Source organism: Dioscorea cayenensis, chromosome 19, assembly GCF_009730915.1.
Source record: "Dioscorea cayenensis subsp. rotundata cultivar TDr96_F1 chromosome 19, TDr96_F1_v2_PseudoChromosome.rev07_lg8_w22 25.fasta, whole genome shotgun sequence".
Classification (NCBI taxonomy): Eukaryota; Viridiplantae; Streptophyta; class Magnoliopsida; order Dioscoreales; family Dioscoreaceae; genus Dioscorea; species Dioscorea cayenensis.
This window is the reverse complement of record NC_052489.1, coordinates 3657343-3675244: the sequence shown is the minus strand read 5'-3', so window position 1 is coordinate 3675244 and position 17902 is coordinate 3657343. Positions and strand designations below refer to the sequence as shown.

At 36.5% G+C, this 17902-nt stretch overlaps 1 protein-coding gene across 1 annotated transcript; it reads right to left on the bottom strand.

Annotated features, from left to right (window-relative positions):
• Nucleotides 1–14573: 14573 nt before the first annotated feature.
• LOC120250362 ((-)-germacrene D synthase-like) lies at nucleotides 14574–17660 on the bottom strand. Its single transcript, XM_039259167.1, has 7 exons — nucleotides 17430–17660; nucleotides 17046–17322; nucleotides 16558–16933; nucleotides 16166–16384; nucleotides 15883–16021; nucleotides 15141–15389; nucleotides 14574–15024 (listed from the first exon to the last, which is right to left on the bottom strand). The coding sequence occupies exons 1-7, from the start codon at nucleotides 17598–17600 to the stop codon at nucleotides 14731–14733; spliced, it is 1725 nt and encodes a 574-aa protein (XP_039115101.1). The 5' UTR covers nucleotides 17601–17660; the 3' UTR covers nucleotides 14574–14730.
• Nucleotides 17661–17902: the final 242 nt, after the last annotated feature.

Genomic DNA, 17902 nt, shown 5'->3' with positions numbered 1-17902 from the left:
TATTGACTATGATGAGGTATTCTTGCTAGTAGCATAGTTAGAGACAGTGAGGCTTGTCCTTGCGCTTGCAGCTCATGCAGGTTGGCCAGTGTTTTACTTTGATGTCAAGTCAGCATTTTATAATGGAGAGATTCAGGAGGAGGTGTTTGTTGCTCAACCAAAAGGCTACATAGTCGTGGGAGGAAAACACTTGGTGTATAAGTTAAAGAAGGCCCTCTATGGGTTAAAACAGGAACTTAAGGCATGGTACTCTAAAAGTGATCAGCATTTTAAGATGCATGGTTTCAGTAGAAGTGAGAGTTAACACAGACTCTATAAGAAGGATGGTAAGGATGGAGAGATTATATTGATAAGCTTGTATGTGGATGGCATTGTTTATACTAGTTCTTCTCCTATCCTAATTGAAGAATTCAAGACTAAAATGATGAGCACATTCAATATGTCAAATTTAGGAATGATGAATTATTTCCTTGAATTGGAAGTAAAGAAAAAATCAGATGGCATCTTCATTAGGCAGAGGAATTACATTGAGGATTTGTTGCATCAACTAAATATGAAACAATGCAAGCCTGTAATGACTCCAATGGCAGTGAATGAGAGGCTATAGGATGATATAAGTGAAGAATTTATAGATCCAAGTATGTTTAGAAGTTTAATTGTAAAGTTGCTATATGTTACACAAACTCGGCTAGATATTGGTTTCTTCGTGAACTATTGTCATGGTTCATGAGTTGACCTAGTAAAAATCAATTCAGTGCTACCAAACGAGTGGTGAGGTATCTTGCCGAAACAAAGGAAATTGGTCTATGGTATTCTCAGGGAGATGAAGGGATTTAGAAGCCTTCTTTGATAGTGACTGGGGAGGTTCCATGTTTGATGGCAAGAGCACAACTGGCTTGGGTTTTAATTTGGGTTCAGGTGTAATGTCATTGGGATCTAAGAAGCAGGAGATAGTTGCTCTGTCATCAACCGAAGCTGAATATGTTGCCACTACTACTGTAGCATGCCAAATTATTTGGCTTAGAAGAATTTTACAAGATTGTGGCAAAGAAATTACAAAGACAACAAAGTTATGGGTTGATAATCAATCAGCAATAATAGTGGCAAAGAATCCGGCACATCATGGAAGAACTTAACACATTGACGTGAGGTTTCATTTCATCCAGGGATTAGTTATTGAGGGAGTGATTTCCCTGCATCATTGATCTACTGAAGATCAGCTAGCAGGCATCTTTACCAAGCCATTGTCTATTGAGAAGCACAAGATTATGAGAAATCAGCTTGGGTTGTGGAAGCTTCAATTAAGGGGGATCTTGAGGTTTGATTGAAGGTATGATTAACACCTGATCGCCTGTGAAGGCAATTGGCGGTAGTGTGAAGCATGGAGCTGAGCCTGGTTGAATGGTTGCTGTTCATATACAAGCATGTCAACCATGATAATATTAAGTGTATTGTATGTTTAAGTTAGTAAAAGTATTGTGTCCTTGTAGTGGAGAGAGCATTGAATGCTCTTCGTATCTCTTGGTGTTAGAACCAACCCATGAGGATGGGCTTAAGGAAAAGGTATGGCCAATAGTAAGCTGTAAAAAAGCTTTGGCCAATGGTTTGTTTATGTTGAAAACTTTTTGACTAGCTTCTTTTGAATATATATTGAATGAGAGCATGAAGCTCATTGGTTGGCTTGTTACTTTTGAATAGTCTTCCTACTAAAAACCCACTAAGCTAGAATCCTATTCCTAAGCTCTTTGAAGTGCATTTCATCAAACACTTGTGAACTCTTCATCTTCAGCTTAATTAATCAATGACCTCCCAAATTCTGGATCTAAAACTACTAATTGCTACAAGGTCCTAAGTGGGTCATACTACAAGATAGTTACTATGGATGCCAAATATGGCAAGGAGCTAACATGAAATTAACCTCATGCTTAAAATTGAGACTAACTCACTCTTGAGAGGAGTGCTAAACCAAGGCTCAACAACCTTTTTCGGATGCATGCCAAACATTTAACACAAGATAAAATCAAGGTTTAGACATAAAAATTAGCAAGTAACATTGGCGAGCAAAGTACATGAAGCAAGGCTTCAATAGCCAATTTCCAAAGTTAACCTCTTGCATTTCAACATCAATATACTAAAATCTCTTGGCAAATATAGTTGCAGGCCAATGCATGAATATTTATATCTATATATCTATACTTAAGCACCTATATATACAAATGGCTATACATAACATATCTAATTACATGCATAATTATACTAAAGGGCTGCAGATTCAACATAGTATATATATATATATATATATATATATATATATATATATATAAAACTATATACCAAGTGTCACGGCCCGTCCCATGGGTCCCACACGTGACATACCACCACGACAACCCAGGGGAGGTCAAACAACTGCCTCCTAGATCACCTTAAGGCTAAATTGTTCCCTGCTTAATACCACTATAATCACAAGGAATAACTTTACAATAAATACTTACAATGATCATCTTACCCATGTTCAATGAATTGACACCAAGGTAATAAGTATAAATAACCACACTATAATAAGGGTAGTAACTACATTAATGACAACCACAACAAGTCCAAAAACATAGAATATACCATCTTCTGAGTGACATAAACCAGACAGACATATTCAAGTATTTCAAATAAGGAAAGATGTAATAGGGTTCGACAACACATAGTGGATCCCTGATAATACATGCCTAGGAATAAGCAACATACACAACTCAAAATGGGAAAATAGACACAACTCTTGCCAAACACTTCATGCCTCTACCCTTGCGCTGTGCTATCACCTGGGAGGAAGAAAGAGGGGGTGAGTAACTACTCAGTGAGGGGCTAAACATGGGACTATAAGTCTAGCATGATCATATGAAAATAAAATATTATAAAAAAGATGTCTCAACTGTTAATAAGTATAAAATTACTTTAATAATAGTTATCACACAAGAGTACACGCTTCTCAATAAAATGCAAAATAAAACCCCTTTGAAACCATCAAGAAATATATTCAATTCTGCAGTCCAATATTCACACCGACTTTTTGATAGCTTTAGGAGCCAAAATGCTTAGAAATAAATAAATTAACAAATCACATTAATAAATAGTATCCAAATGGCCTTGAAAACTCTCCGTCGCTAACCGTGGCCTCGGTTAGGTCTGGAGCTACCAAGATGCGTGTATCTTGGCATTAGCAGTTGGGAAGTTTGTGTGGTGACTCTGAACAACCCAACTATAGCCAAGTCAGGCTCTACGCTTCCACTTGAAATGGCATAACTGGTTTGACGGTTTTCCACGCCACCTCTACTAGGTCGGCCCATAGAAACCATCCATTTCTTACTTCAGTAAGTACTGGAGCTCGACTCCCATGTCACCATCAAAACATTTAAATAATAAACCAGCCCATTGGCTCAGTATTCATCAGCATGGTAACAAAATTCTCATTTAAGAGATCGCAAGTATTCACAATTGCAATTCTCACTCCAAGAGTGAATAGCTTGATTATAACGTTTGAAATCATTTTCATCAAGAACATCATACAAAAGTATCTTTTGAAAATATACTTTAAGGATTTCAACATCACAATAAAATTCAACTTAGTTTCCACATGCCTTTTTTAGTCATTGTAACAAGAACATCAAATGCATAATTTGAAACATATATTTCAAAACATAGGGTTTCCAAATCACAACAATATATATACACTTTGCAAATACTCATGCAATAAACCAAATCATAAATCACCATGATTTCTAAACTCCAGATAAAACTTTTAAAGAGATTTAGTAATATGGGGTCTATCATTCAAAGGCAAGCAACTTAATTATTAATCAAACATGCGTGAGTCATAGTCCAAACTTTAGTAAATCCCACTCACAAACTTGGCGAGCTAGAAACCTCCGGTGTTACTTCTCCACCGGCTCTTTCCCCTTGCTTGAAGTTTCTCCTCCTATAAGCAATTAAACAAACCAAACAAATAACCAAACAACATCAACAACTAGATCAATTGAACTGAAGGAAAATGCTTAAAATAGGGAAATGATTGCTTCTAGGGTTTTCTAAACTCTCTAGCTAGAAAATCTAACAAGAATAGATCCCTCACAACCCTTAAAACCAACAAGGAAAGCAAGAAAAAGCCAAATTTGATTCTTTGCTACAATAACCCCAAAATCAAGGAAGAAGAAGATTCAAGGGTTTCTCGATAACAAGGTCTTACAAACCAACACCAATACTCCTCTCAAGCTTTTCCCATCAAAGAGCAAGAAAAGGAGAAAGAATCAAGCTCCCACTTGAATCCACAACAAAACCCTAGCTATACTCATCCAAAGAAAAAGGAAGAACAAGCAAGGAAGAGGGCTTACCTTGAGTCAAATGATGATCACTCTTTAGGATCCAAGAACAAGCCCAAAAATTCCACCAAAATCACCCCTTAAACCTTAAGAATGGCGGAGGAAGAGAGGAGGAGAGAATGGAAAGGTTTTGAGGGAAGATAAGTGAAGAAACGGGCTCAAACGGGGCTTTAAAAAGATGAACGCCCGAAATTCCAGGTGGAACACGTCTGAGTGCTCCTGACACGGGCGTGTCAGAGCTAAAATTTGAAGTTTCAATACCCGGACACTCCTGAGAAAATCAGGGGGACCAACACGGGTTGAGCACGACCGTGCTCACCCTGAAATCCATTTTTTAACCCTAAACACATCGTCAAACACTTGGTAAGATGTCCCAAACCAAAGACAATGAGGAAATGACTAAAATTACCAAGATAACAAAGTAACAAGCAAGGAAAAATGGACTAAATTACCACACCAAGTGGCTGCAAAATGATATATAAGATGTGTATATGTGGATGAAAAGGTTGTCAACCCTAGTCATGCACAAGTAATAGCTTGCAAAAATCACTAAAAGGGTGGCACATCATGTTGACCTTGATAGGCTTGGAAAGTATATAGGCTTTGAAGTTATTTAGCACCAAGGTATTAACCTTAACAAAGCATGCCAATGATCTAAACTAGACATACACCAAACTATAAGGCAACATGCGGAATTCTATAAACACCATCAGACTAAAGAAGAAAGAGAATGCAAGATCATGACAATAGACAAATATCTTCAAAGCATTTGTTGGTGACCTAAAATATCAAGAAAGAAAATGTAAACAACTCAATTGAACATTTAGTTGGTGAGATTGGCTGACCTTGAAGTTTCTTCCTCCTTGGCTCCCAACCTCAGCCAAACACCGCACCAAGAAGTAGGAACCATAGAAAGAAGAAAGTTTCTTATTGCTTTTTAAAGCAAAACCAAGATGACATTGGTTGGCAATGGGGAACAAAACATCACGGGAAGCTAGAAATGAGGGGGAAAAATTGACGAGGCATCCAAATTAGCTCTCATATTCTAAAACAGCTAGATAAAGACGATGTGGACAAGAACGGGGTCCACAGCTTGGATGTAGATACTGTGGCTTTTTTCAAAAAAACTAATTCATGAACAGTTCGTTGATTAAAGAATAGTACTTTGGAATCCTATTTTCTCTTATTATTCAACCATGTTTCCTTATCTGGATCTCGGTAGCCATATTCAACCAAGACCTTGAGGTCTTGGGACTTGAATAAATTCTTCATCTTGATGCTCCAAAACCTGTGACTATCAACCTTGAAGATGCTCGGTAATGTTGGTTGAGAAACACTCACTGCATTTTTGTTGGAAGCCATGGAAAATATGGGTCTTTACTCCAAGCTCTGATACCAATGTTGTTGAGGATTAAAATGAAAGTTTTTTTAGGGAGATGATGATTAAGGGTTCTTAGTTACAAATTATTCATGATGTTTACTCCACTCTCCTTAGCTTTTATTTATTTTAAAGTTTTGTTTAAAAGAAAACGCTGGAATTTTTTGGAAACTTCCATCCCATGTCTCCCACGCCTCCCCACGCCTCCCCACGCCCCACTCAAGACCTCGCAACCACATCCACGCCTTCTGATCACATCTTGCCTTTAAAAAAAATTTGTGAATCTGAGAACCAGCGTCTTCTTCCCATTTGCGCTACTTGTGGTTTGCGAGGATGAATCTTTTCTCCGTTAGGGCTTGTGAGAGGTAAGGATCTAATTCTTTAATTTTTTTTATTATTCAGAAATTTTGTGGTTGATATTATGAGATTAGAATGTTTTGGCCTTGAATCAATGTTGGTATAATAGCTTGATTTAAAATTTGAGGATTTTTATTTAGTGATTTTAAAAAAAAGTATGTTGTTATTGCCATCAGTGAGAGAGAATCCTTTGATTCTTAGTTGTGTTGTTGGAGTATCTAATCCGGTCCTTATTGAAGCACATTAGGGCCTTGATTGATTGGAATCTTGAATCCTCGGTTAATTGTGGTGATTATCCATTTTGATACCGTTCTTGACAAAATTTACAATTGAAGATACCATTGATATTTGGTTTGTGGGGATGAAATTGAGAATGTACAATTCTATAGGGAAGATAATGAATTCTTGAGGTTTTCTTGAAGCGCTCTTCTTTGGGATGAGATTTTTCTTAGAAATTGGATGGCTATAAGGTTGATAGGTTTCAAGAATTTTTCTTATAGCATGGCAAAGATATCCATTTAATTTGGGAGATCTAGAGACATAAATTGGAAGATATCATAATACGGACATTGGAGCTATTGATCTTGTTTAGCTGACTACCAAATTTCAGAATTTGTGCATAAGTATCTTGTAAATTATAGGCTTTAAACTTAGGTGACATGGACAACATTTCTGTGCAGCCCTTGAGAATTTATTAATTTATTTCATAATTATAGATTCTGATTTAGATTTAGACCTACATAAGAAAGTTGTAGAAGATGATTGTATCTTTGGCTCTACCAAATTTCAGAATTGTTACCCTTGTAATTTTTGAGATATGATTAGATTTCTATAGGTGTGCTCAATAGGATTTCTACAGAAAGCATGAAGATTGATTAGAGAATATGATGATCTTAGAAGTTGAATTAGGACTCATATTAAATGAGAAAGTTTTTCAATTTTGAGTTAATTATATGCTTCTAAAGTATAATCTTATTTGAAGTTATATGTTGTGAGATTTTCTTATTAAAAAGGGCATGTCTGAAAATTGTTGGTTGCATGTTTATGATTTTTGAAAATAATCGCTTCAATTCTCTAGATCTCAAATCACTGTGAGATTTGGATATATTATAGATGTAGATGTCTAGTTTTCTCGGAAGATAGAAATTTCTGAGTTGGGTTAAAATTCGCAAAACTATGTTGATTCCAATCTTAAGGGTTGTAGGAGAATTGATTATTAGTTTCGACTTTTGTAGCTTCGATAGTGTCTTGAAGATGATTTTGCATTAATATGAATTTTAGAATTTGTTTTGTCTGTAATTTTGATGGGTTATTCCCAAATATAGAACTTTTTGAGAAAACTTGATTGGTGTGAATTTCAAATCTGGCCTTTAGACAGGTAAATACCACATATAAATTATACTGTGTACAAACATATTTTGACACTAGCTAAATTCATGAAGTTAATTATTTTATTAATTTATTCATTAGAAATAATTAGATTACTTTTTATTAGTCAAATTGTGTTTATTTAATTATTATTATTTTTAAGATTTTTTTAAATTATTTAAAATTTCAAGTTAATGATATTTTTATATGGATTAGGATTATCTAAACTGTTTAAATATTTAATTAAATTCTAATTATTTAATTTCTGAATTTTTAGATAATTTAATTTATGATTATTTAATTTATGAATTATTAGATATTTTATTTAATTTATGATTAGTTATATCCTCCGTGTTGCCTGAAAATTTTATATATTTTTCAGTTTTCTGATTTATTATTATTATTATTATTATTATTATTATTATTATTATTATTATTATTATTATTATTATTATTTAAATTAGATGTTCAAGTTTGGATTCCAATAACTTGGTTATTTTGATATGATAAAAATGGGATCACACGACTGCTAAAAATTTTGCTTGGCAAATTACTCTGTATTTTGCTCAATTTGAACTTGATAGTTTGTTGTTTTGTGAATATAAAGTATTTTGACATAGAAACTAGTCCTTAATTAATTATGCACTGATGCAGGAGCAAAGCAAGCAAGACTTGATGCAGGAGCAGAACAAACAAGACCAAGTGTTGAGCACTTGGACATTGAAGAATTTTCAGAAGAACACCCAGTCTTTGGTGAAACTCTTCATGAAAACTGTAGCAACTGCGTTGACCATAAGATGCATGTAACCTATAGTTAGATATCTAATGAAGTCTAGTTTCCAATGCAACAAATTTCATATCAATTGGAGTTTCCTAGAGGAAGATATGGGTCGCTAGACCCGAAGACATATCAAGTTGACTGGTTTCGATGAAAACTCCTTTTCTGTCTTTTCTGCAGCTTCTCTTTTAGCCTTAATTATCTCTTAAGTGTTTTTTAGTTTAATAACTTTGTTTATATGTAAGTTTTTCTATTCTTGGAGGGTTGTTCCAAGAGTTATATACTTGAAGTGGCTGCCAAAGGGGGGGACAGCTAATGTGTGGTCGAGAGTTGGAGGTCGTGCCTCATTTTTTTCCGGGTTCTTTCCTTTGAGCTTTTGCGAGGCCATTGAGGAGAACTCTCTCAACTCTAGTATCTCTTTGGGCAGATCCAAGGAGTGGTGAGTGGCTAGGTCCTGTATCCGATCGTGAACTTCGTTCGGTGGTGGATCTCATCTCTTTTGTTGTGTTATTTCCGCATCAGGTGGTACCAGAGCCTAGGTTCGGATGGCTGATCGTCGTCGCCGTATACCTAATGTTGATGCAGCCCCAGCCCGTGAAAGGAGTGTCCATGATGTTGAAGTGGCAGATCTGAGAAGACAAGTGCAGCAGCTTCAAGAACAACTCCAAAGACTGCAACCTATGGAAAGAGATCAACAACCACAAGGTGATGTAGATGTAGATCAAGAAAGTAGTGGCAGTGAATACCAGAATCCCTTCTATTCTTCTTCTAGTTCTAGAGAAGGCAGCGGCCCTAGCAATCACCACCAAACACGTGCAGTCCGTAGGCAGGAGTTTGACATCAAGGTTGATATTCCAGAATTTGAAGGAAGAATGCAGCCTGACGAGTTCGTCGATTGGCTTCACACTGTTGAGAGAGTATTTGATTTTAAAGATGTATGTGATGATAGAAAGGTAATGCTTGCTGCTTTAAAATTAAGAAAATATGCTGGATTATGGTGGGAAAACTTGAAGAGGCAAAGAGTTCGAGAAGGAAGACACCCTATTCGTTCTTGGGAGAAGATGAAGAGGGAACTAAAGAGAAGATTTTTGCCGGAAAGCTATCGACAAGATTACTATCTCAAGCTTCATAATTTCAAACAGAATGATCTATCTGTTGAAGAGTATACTGCTGAATTTGATTATTTGATGATCAAATGTGATGTGGTAGAGCCTCAAGAGCAAACTATTGCTAGGTTTCTTGGTGGATTGAGGACTGAAGTAGGCAATATGGTGCAGCTGCAGCCATATTGGACTTATTCAGATGTTTGTAAGCTTGCTATGAGGATTGAACGACAACTAAAAGAAGCTCGGGAAAGTGGTTTTCATTCTGTAAGCAAGGGAGGTTCTTTTAACCAAGGGAGTTCCTCAAACTCTAGGCCTTCTAAAACTGTAAAACCTTTTATCTCAAGGTCATTCAACAAAGGTGAAAGCTCTAAACAACAAGTCCCTCCTAATACAAGTGCAAGAAAGTGTTTCAAGTGCCAAGGGTATGGTCATATTGCAGCAGATTGCCCAAATCGGAAGATAATTTCTCTTGTCGAAGAAGAAATTGAGGAAGGGTCCGATGAAGATGAGGTTGAATGTTCTCAAATGGAAGAGGTAGTTCATGTAGATGAAGGAGAACTTCTTGTTTGCCGAAGTCTGAATGTTCAACGAACACAAGAAGATGGTTGGTTGCATCACAACATCTTCCATACTAGGTGCACTTGTCATGGTAAAGTCTGCGATGTGATTATAGATGGGGGCAGTTTTGAAAATGTTGTTTCTAGCGTCATGGTAGTCAAATTGCAGCTGAAAACAGAGGACCATCCACATCCTTATGGACTTACCTGGCTGGAAAAGAAGAAAGAAATAAAGGTGAGCAAACGATGCCTTGTCCAATTTTCAATTGGTGGAAGATACAAGGATGAAGTCATGTGTGATGTTGTGCGAAATGGATGCATGTCACTTGCTCTTGGGAAGGCCATGGCAATATGATAGAAAAACTTTGCATGATGGTTATAAAAATACATATAGTTTTGTCAAAGATGATGTTAAGATTGTATTGGCTCCAGCAAAATTAGATGTGAACCCTAAGCCTTCAAAAGGGGTGAAGAATGCTCTACTCTCTAAATCTGAAATTTTGAGAGAGTTACAACATATCAAGCAATGATATATTCTTGTAATGCTTGAAGTTAATGAAGAACAATGTGAGCATCCTGCTATTGTGCTTCCACTTCTTCAAGAATTTGCCGATATGGTGCCCGAAGAAATGCCACCGTGTCTTCCACCTTTGAGGAGTATTCAGCATTGTATTGATTTAGTTCTCGGTTCGGTGATTCCTAATAAAGGCAGCCCTATAGGATGTGTCCGAAGGAACATGAAGAGTTGCAGTCAAGTTGAAGAGGCGATAGTTAAAGGCTTTGTGAGAGAAAGCAAGAGTCCCTCATGCTGTCCCCCGCTTTGCTTGTACCAAAGAAGGATGGAACTTGGCGTATGTGTATTGATAGTAGAGCTGTAAACAAGATTATAATCAACTATCGCTATCCCATTCCTCGATTAGATGACCTTTTGGATCAACTACACGGGGCTGTTATCTTCTCACCAATTGATCTTCGTAGTGGTTATCATCAAATACGGATGCGAGAAGGAGATGAGTGGAAGACGGCTTTCAAAACAAGAGATGGTCTCTATGAATGGGTTGTCATGCCTTTCGGCCTTTCAAACACACCTAGCACCTTTATGCGTCTAATGAATGATGTCTTCAAGCCTTTCATTGGAAAGTTTGTTGTTGTCTAATTTGATGATATTTTGGTGCATAGCCAAGATGAGGAGCAACATCTTGATCATCTCTTTAAGATATTCAACACCCTAAGGGAGCAAGGGCTTTATGCAAATCTGAAGAAATGTGTGTTTTTCTCTAATAGACTTGTTTTCCTAGGCTATGTAGTGTCTAGAGATGGATTAAAAATGGACTTGAGTAAGCTAGAAGCCATTCTAAGCTGGCCACAACCAAAATCTGTCCATGATATTAGAAGTTTCCATGGCCTTGCGTCCTTTTATCGACGATTCATCAAAGGATTTAGCACCATTATTGCTCCTATTACAGAATGTTTGAAAGGGGGTGTATACAAATGGAACGAAGAAGCACAGAAGTGCTTTGAACTCATCAAGAAGAAGGTGACTAAAGCGCCGGTTCTCTCACTTCCAGATTTTGACAAACTTTTTGAGGTTGAGTGTGATGCTTCTAATGTTGGCATTGGAGCTGTTTTGAGTCAAGAGAAGAAGCCTATTGCATTTTTCAGCGAGAAGTTAAGCGATTCCCGCAAGAACTACTCTACTTATGACAAAGAATTTTATGCCATTGTTCGTGCTTTGGGTCATTAGAGTCATTATCTCCTTCAAAAACCCTTTGTACTCTTTTTCAGATCATGAAGCTTTAAAGTTCATAAATGGCCAACATAAGTTGAACCGACGTCATGCATTGTGGGTGGAATTTCTGTAGGCTTACAGTTTTGTCATCAAGCATCAAGCTGGCTCTCAAAACCAAGTTGTTGATGCATTGAGTAGAAGGTACACATTGCTGTCCACTATGCAAATAAATGTTGTTGGCTTTGAAGTTTTGAAAGAATTATACAAGGATGATCACTACTTTGGTGCCATTTAGGAAAATTGTTCAAAAGGGCCATACAAGCAGTTTTTTCTGCAGAATGGGTTTCTTTTCAAGAAGAATTGCTTGTGTATTCCTCAATGTTCTGTGAGAGATGCCATTCTAATGGAGGTCCATGATAGTAACCTTGGAGGACATTTTGGGAGAAACAAGACACTTGCTATCATAAAAGATAAATTTTATTGGCCAAGGATGGAGAAGGATGTGATGAAACATGTAAAGAAGTGCAACATTTGTCATGTGGCTAAGAGTCACTCTCAAAATGCAGGTTTGTACACTCCTCTTCCAGTCCCCCAAGCCCCTTGGGAAGATGTTAGCATGGATTTTGTGCTAGGATTGCCAAGAACTCAAAGAAATAAAGATTCGGTGATGGTAGTAGTGGATTGATTCTCTAAAATGGCCCACTTTGTATCTTGTTGTAGAACTCAAAGAAATAAAGATGCTGCATGGAATTCCTTTGACAATCACTTCTGATCGGGACTTGAAGTTTATGAGTCATTTTTGGCGCACACTTTGGAGGAAGCTTGGGACACAATTACAGTTTAGCACAACAGCTCATCCCCAAACTGACGGACAAACTGAGGTTACTAAAAGGAGTTTGGGAAACTTGCTTAGGAGTTTTGTGGGCAAGAATGTTTGACAGTGGGATTTATTGCTACCACAGATTGAGTTTGCATATAATCACTCCATCCATCAGTCTATTAAGTGCAGTCCATTTCAAGCTGTCTATGGGCATAATCTTCATAGTCCATTAGATTTAACACCTTTTCCTACTCCTCATTCTTTCAGCAGTGAAGCAAGTGAGAGGGTTGTCCAAATCAAGAAATTGCATACTCAGATTAGGGAACATATTGTGAGACAGAATGAGAGATATTGCAAGCAAGCAAACAAGCATCGCAAATATGTTGAGTTCAAGCCAGGTGACTTTGTCTGGGTTCACTTAAGAAAAGAAAGGTTTTCTCCAGGGAAGTACAATAAATTGAAACCAAGAGCAGCTGGTCCATTTCAAGTGGTGAAGAGAAATGGGAAGAATGCTTATGAGATTGACCTTCCTTTAGAGTATGAGGTCTCTAAAACTTTAAATGTATCTGATCTTTCTCCTTATCATAGGACACATGAAACCTCGGACTCGAGGGCGAGTCTTCTTCAACCAAGGGAGTTTGATGCAGGAGCAGAACAAACAAGACCAAGTGTTGAGCACTTGGACATTGAAGAATTTTCAGAAGAACACCCAGTCTTTGGTGAAACTCTTCGTGAAAACTGTAGCAACTGCGTTGACCATAAGATGCATGTAACCTATAGTTAGATATCTAATGAAGTCTAGTTTCCAATGCAACAAATTTCATATCAATTGGAGTTTCCTAGAGGAAGATATGGCTACTAGACTGAAGACATATCAAGTTGACTGGTTTCAGTAAAACTCCTTTTCTGTCTTTTCTGCAGCTTCTCTTTTAGCCTTAATTATCTCTTAAGTGTTTTTTAGTTTAATAACTTTGTTTATATGTAAGTTTTTCTATTCTTGGAGGGTTGTCCCAAGAGTTATATACTTGAAGTGGCTGCCAAAGGGGGGGACAGCTAATGTGTGGCTGGAGAGTTGGAGGCTGTGCCTCATTTTTCTGGGTTCTTTCCTTTGAGCTTTTGCAGGCCATTGAGGAGAACTCTCTCAACTCTGTATCTCTTTGGGCAGATCCAAGGAGTGGTGAGTGGCTAGGTCCTGTATCCGATCGTGAACTTCGTTCGGTGGTGGATCTCATCTCTTTTGTTGTGTTATTTCCGCATCATGCACTAATCCTATCACTAGGGTTAAACACTGACTGTGTCGACATATATCTCTGTTAAAAAACTATAGTTTCGCACCGTTCCGTCGGTGAAGAATAATGGCCTCTAATATTTTGGCTCGGGTCACCGAGAATAAACAAATGATCTTTGACATTTTGTTTTGGCAATAGTTATTTGCGGGAATATATGCTTGCTTTTTAATCAGTTATGTTTTATTGAAAACTTGACTTCTGAATTTAATTATGACAAACTAGTATTTTGTTATACTTTGTTTGAATATTGAAAATTTGAAACTCTTATCATCCCGATATTTTTAATGGATACTTACTAAGCTGTCAAGCTCATCATCTTGTTGTTGAATTTTTTTTCAGATTCGGAGTAATGACTACAATAGACATCTTAGTGAGCTGGCAAGAGATTGTGTTCTTGATTATTTCTAAATTTGAGTTGCCATTATGTCTGTGTGGGTATATGATTTATGTATAAAACACCAGCTTGTTTTTGAAGTTGTAATTTTGAACTTTGTAAATTTCTGATTTTGACTTTTGAAATTACAGTTTTGTTAGATTGTATATTTGTCTTGAGATAAGTTCTGAAACCTTGCATGCCTATTGTGCTATGCACTATGAGTGTGCGGCCGTTTGTCAGCATACCGAATCCGGTGAGCTGGGTTCGGGGTGTGACACACAATGAGACTTTTGAATGAACAAGCTTTCTTCCTTACCCTTCAACAAGTTACAATACTGTATATATAGAACTTTAACTAAGCATGCGGGTTACACCACGATGACACGTACATAAATAACTAACCCAACACGTACATAACAAATTAAAGCAACTATTATTTGACCTCTAATACATTACAAAGATTGAAATGATCTAACTTGACCTCAAGTCTTCCATGCATACTTGCACTCCATATTAGGTGAGGCATGATCTACTTCTAATCAACTTCAGCAAGTTGTACAATGCTGGACTGAGGTATGGATGATGTTTTACAACATATTCGAGCTTCAACATAAAATTGGTTTAACCAACAATAATGAGATGGAATTTTTTAATGAACTTGACTCAGTATATCCATCTACCTTTCTATAGATGGTTTCCATCACACAACCAAGATTAACCAATCTGACAAGTAGAGCAGAAGGTATAGTTAGATGTAAACACTCTTTATTGATGTCCTTCCATGCATCCTCCACCAAATGTAATAATCTTGCTTTTGCCTCTTCTAGTGAGTCTCCAAACTCATTCATGCAACAATGTATTGTCGAAACAACATGTTGTCTTCCCATCTTTACATCAATCTATGGAAGACACATCAAAGATAAGTTATAAAATGAGTATATTTTTAAGTTAAATATATTGAAAGAGCTTTTAATTTTAAACTAGTTACTTTTCTGAGATTGAATTTCATGCATACCTCATAACCCCCGACATCATCCATGAGCCTAGATATCTTGCATACATCTTTGATAATTTGAGGAAACCTGGTGACCCAATCAAATGACTGCTTCCCTGCTATTTCTCCTATACCAAGGAATGTGGCACAAGCAACAACATGGTAAGCAGAGGTCTTTAATGATAGTTCCAGATGTTCCGCCAGTGATGGTAAATAACATTCATCTCTCCATTTGGCTTCTTCTAGGTATACAATTGCCATCTTTCCAAACTGCCAAAACTAAAATAAAGTTAAACCTTATGTCATGGATGGTTATATATATAGAGATATTCTCCCGTCATTAGTGTCTTTCTTTTCTTAAGCAGGATGATATACTAACCCATTGATTAAGGTAACACATATCATTATATATATAAGTTTGGGTTTCATATCCTATAAAATTTAAGCTCATAATATATTTGAATTGCAGCTAATATTCTTAACTAGAATCAAGCAACCGACATTTTTAGTTAAAAAGTGCAATTTTTCATGCAATGAAGACAAATTACATGCACAAATGGTTTAGAGTGCTGCAATTCATTATGTTATGAAATTGTGATGGATGAAAATAGTCATAAATATTTATTTTCATGGTGTAATCTGCTCATCTTTGAATATATTTTTGCAACTATTTCTTTAATTATATGTAAATTAACATGAAAATTAAATTGAAATGCTTAATTAATTTCTAAGCTATTTAATTAGACTAGTGAACTTATTGTACTTCTCTTCTGAGGTAATCAATGCGGTAAAGATTGCCATCCTTGAGTACTTCATCTTCAAGTTCTCCCATTGTCTGATATATGGCATGGAAAGCTATTCGTAGACAATTTTCCATCTCATCAGCAGCCTTTAAGTCCCACCTGCATTTGCATATATACATGCAATAAAGCTTGCGGGCCTAGTTCGATTATAATAATTTGATATGGAAGCAAAGTGAAATAACATAATTTTAATTATCATGTGTAATTTGTGCTCAGTGACCGGAAGATGATTTAATTTCTAACCTTTGAATTGCATCAGTAACATGTTGGAGCTCAGGCATTGTGCCATAGGAATCATAAACATCATCCATAAGGGAAAGGATAGCTATCACCTTTACCAACATCATCCTGGCCCTTGAATACTGGGGCTCAAAATATACGCCTAATGCCCAGAAACAGAGTTCTACTATCCTGTCTCTAGCAAATGTAAGCTTTGTTGGCACACCTACATCTTTCCACCAACTGTATACACAATATAGAATTCTCCAACATAAGCCAATCAAAATTATGAGTTAAATTATACACTTATATATATATATATGTTGTACTATTTTATAAATCGCTAATCTCAAAGCCACCTTTGCATGGTAAGAATTAATCATCTAGCTAGAATTATAGTTTATATGAGTACTTGCATGCTGATCCTTTTGGCCTCCTCTCTATGAAGCAATTGCAATATGTGAAAATCAAGCTTTGCAAGCTCAAGCACAACATCATTCCTTATTTCAGTGTCTCCTTCATAAACGGATATGTACAACCTGGCATCCAGTCTGCTCATTCTCCTTCTCAACGGCGTCTCCAGTGCATGCTCAATTTTTTGTGCTAGCCTTGGCCCTTGGTGCTTCATAAGTGACTGCAAATGGCTTCTTGTGAAATTAATGGCTTCATCCAACTCATCCTCTCCGGGGATTCCAAGGTAAGCTGCTTCATATAGGCTTAACATGCCCTTCAGGTCATTACTCACTTCTTCTTTGAACTTTCCTTTCTCATCCTTGAACTGGTTAAAGACATCTGCAATATATATATATATATATATATATGCACATAGATATAAGCAAACTCATTAGAAAAAGCTCATGCAAACATGATGTACTTATATGTATATATATATATATATAAATACCTGGTGGTACATAATAGCGATGCTGTCTTAGTAATCTAAATCGAAGAGCAACAAAATGAAGATCATCATCACTGTATGGATGGTGAGAAGAACTATTATTATTAATGGAGCATAATACTTCATTGATCTCTTGTTCAAAGTGATAAGCCACACCAAGGCGTTGGAGTGCATCAATGAGTTGCATCTCCTCTATCATTGAACCCCTTGCATCTTTTATCAAAATTTTTACATTTTTAACTAGTACTTGCACCCTTTGTTTCATCTGTTCCTCTGGTTCCTGCATGTGTACGTGTGCATTATATATATATATATATATATATATATGTACTTATATATAAATTAATTTAGTTTTTTGTTAAAATAAGAAGTGAAAGTATGGCATGCCTGATGTGTAGAAAGTAATGAAGGATTTGTGATGAAGTAATCTCCCCAAAGAGATGGATGAAAGCTTGCAAGTGGACGAACATCCACATTTTCATTCTTTGCAACCCTGAAACCTGGTTTCGTAGTAGTAGTAATTACATTAGGAGGAGGACCATTGTTCACAAGCTCCATTTGTATCTCTTTTTATGAGCTATCAGAGAGAGAGAGAGAGAGAGAGAGATAAAGAGAGTGAGAGAAACAGAAAGGTATTTATTTGAGTTATAACATAAGCTTCCACCCTTATTTATAAGCAGGAAGGAAAATAATTTGTTTATAAATATTTTCATGACCTATGTGCATGTGATGGAAAGATCTACATGTGATATATCTAACGTGTATGAGATGGACGGTATACGGAGCACTATCAACATGTTGTCAAATGGTCCATATCTTCATGATAAAATAGTTGAAGAAGGAAACCAAGTAGGTGCATT

Coding starts and splice junctions, on each gene's coding strand:
- LOC120250362 (XM_039259167.1), bottom strand. CDS start 17,600: ATGGAGCTTGTGAACAATGGTCCTCCTCCTAATGTAATTACTACTACT. Junction 16,934..17,045: donor TCGCTATTATGTACCACCAG/GTATTTATATAT, acceptor TATATATTGCAG/ATGTCTTTAACCAGTTCAAG. Junction 15,390..15,882: donor TTGATTACCTCAGAAGAGAA/GTACAATAAGTT, acceptor TAGTTTTGGCAG/TTTGGAAAGATGGCAATTGT.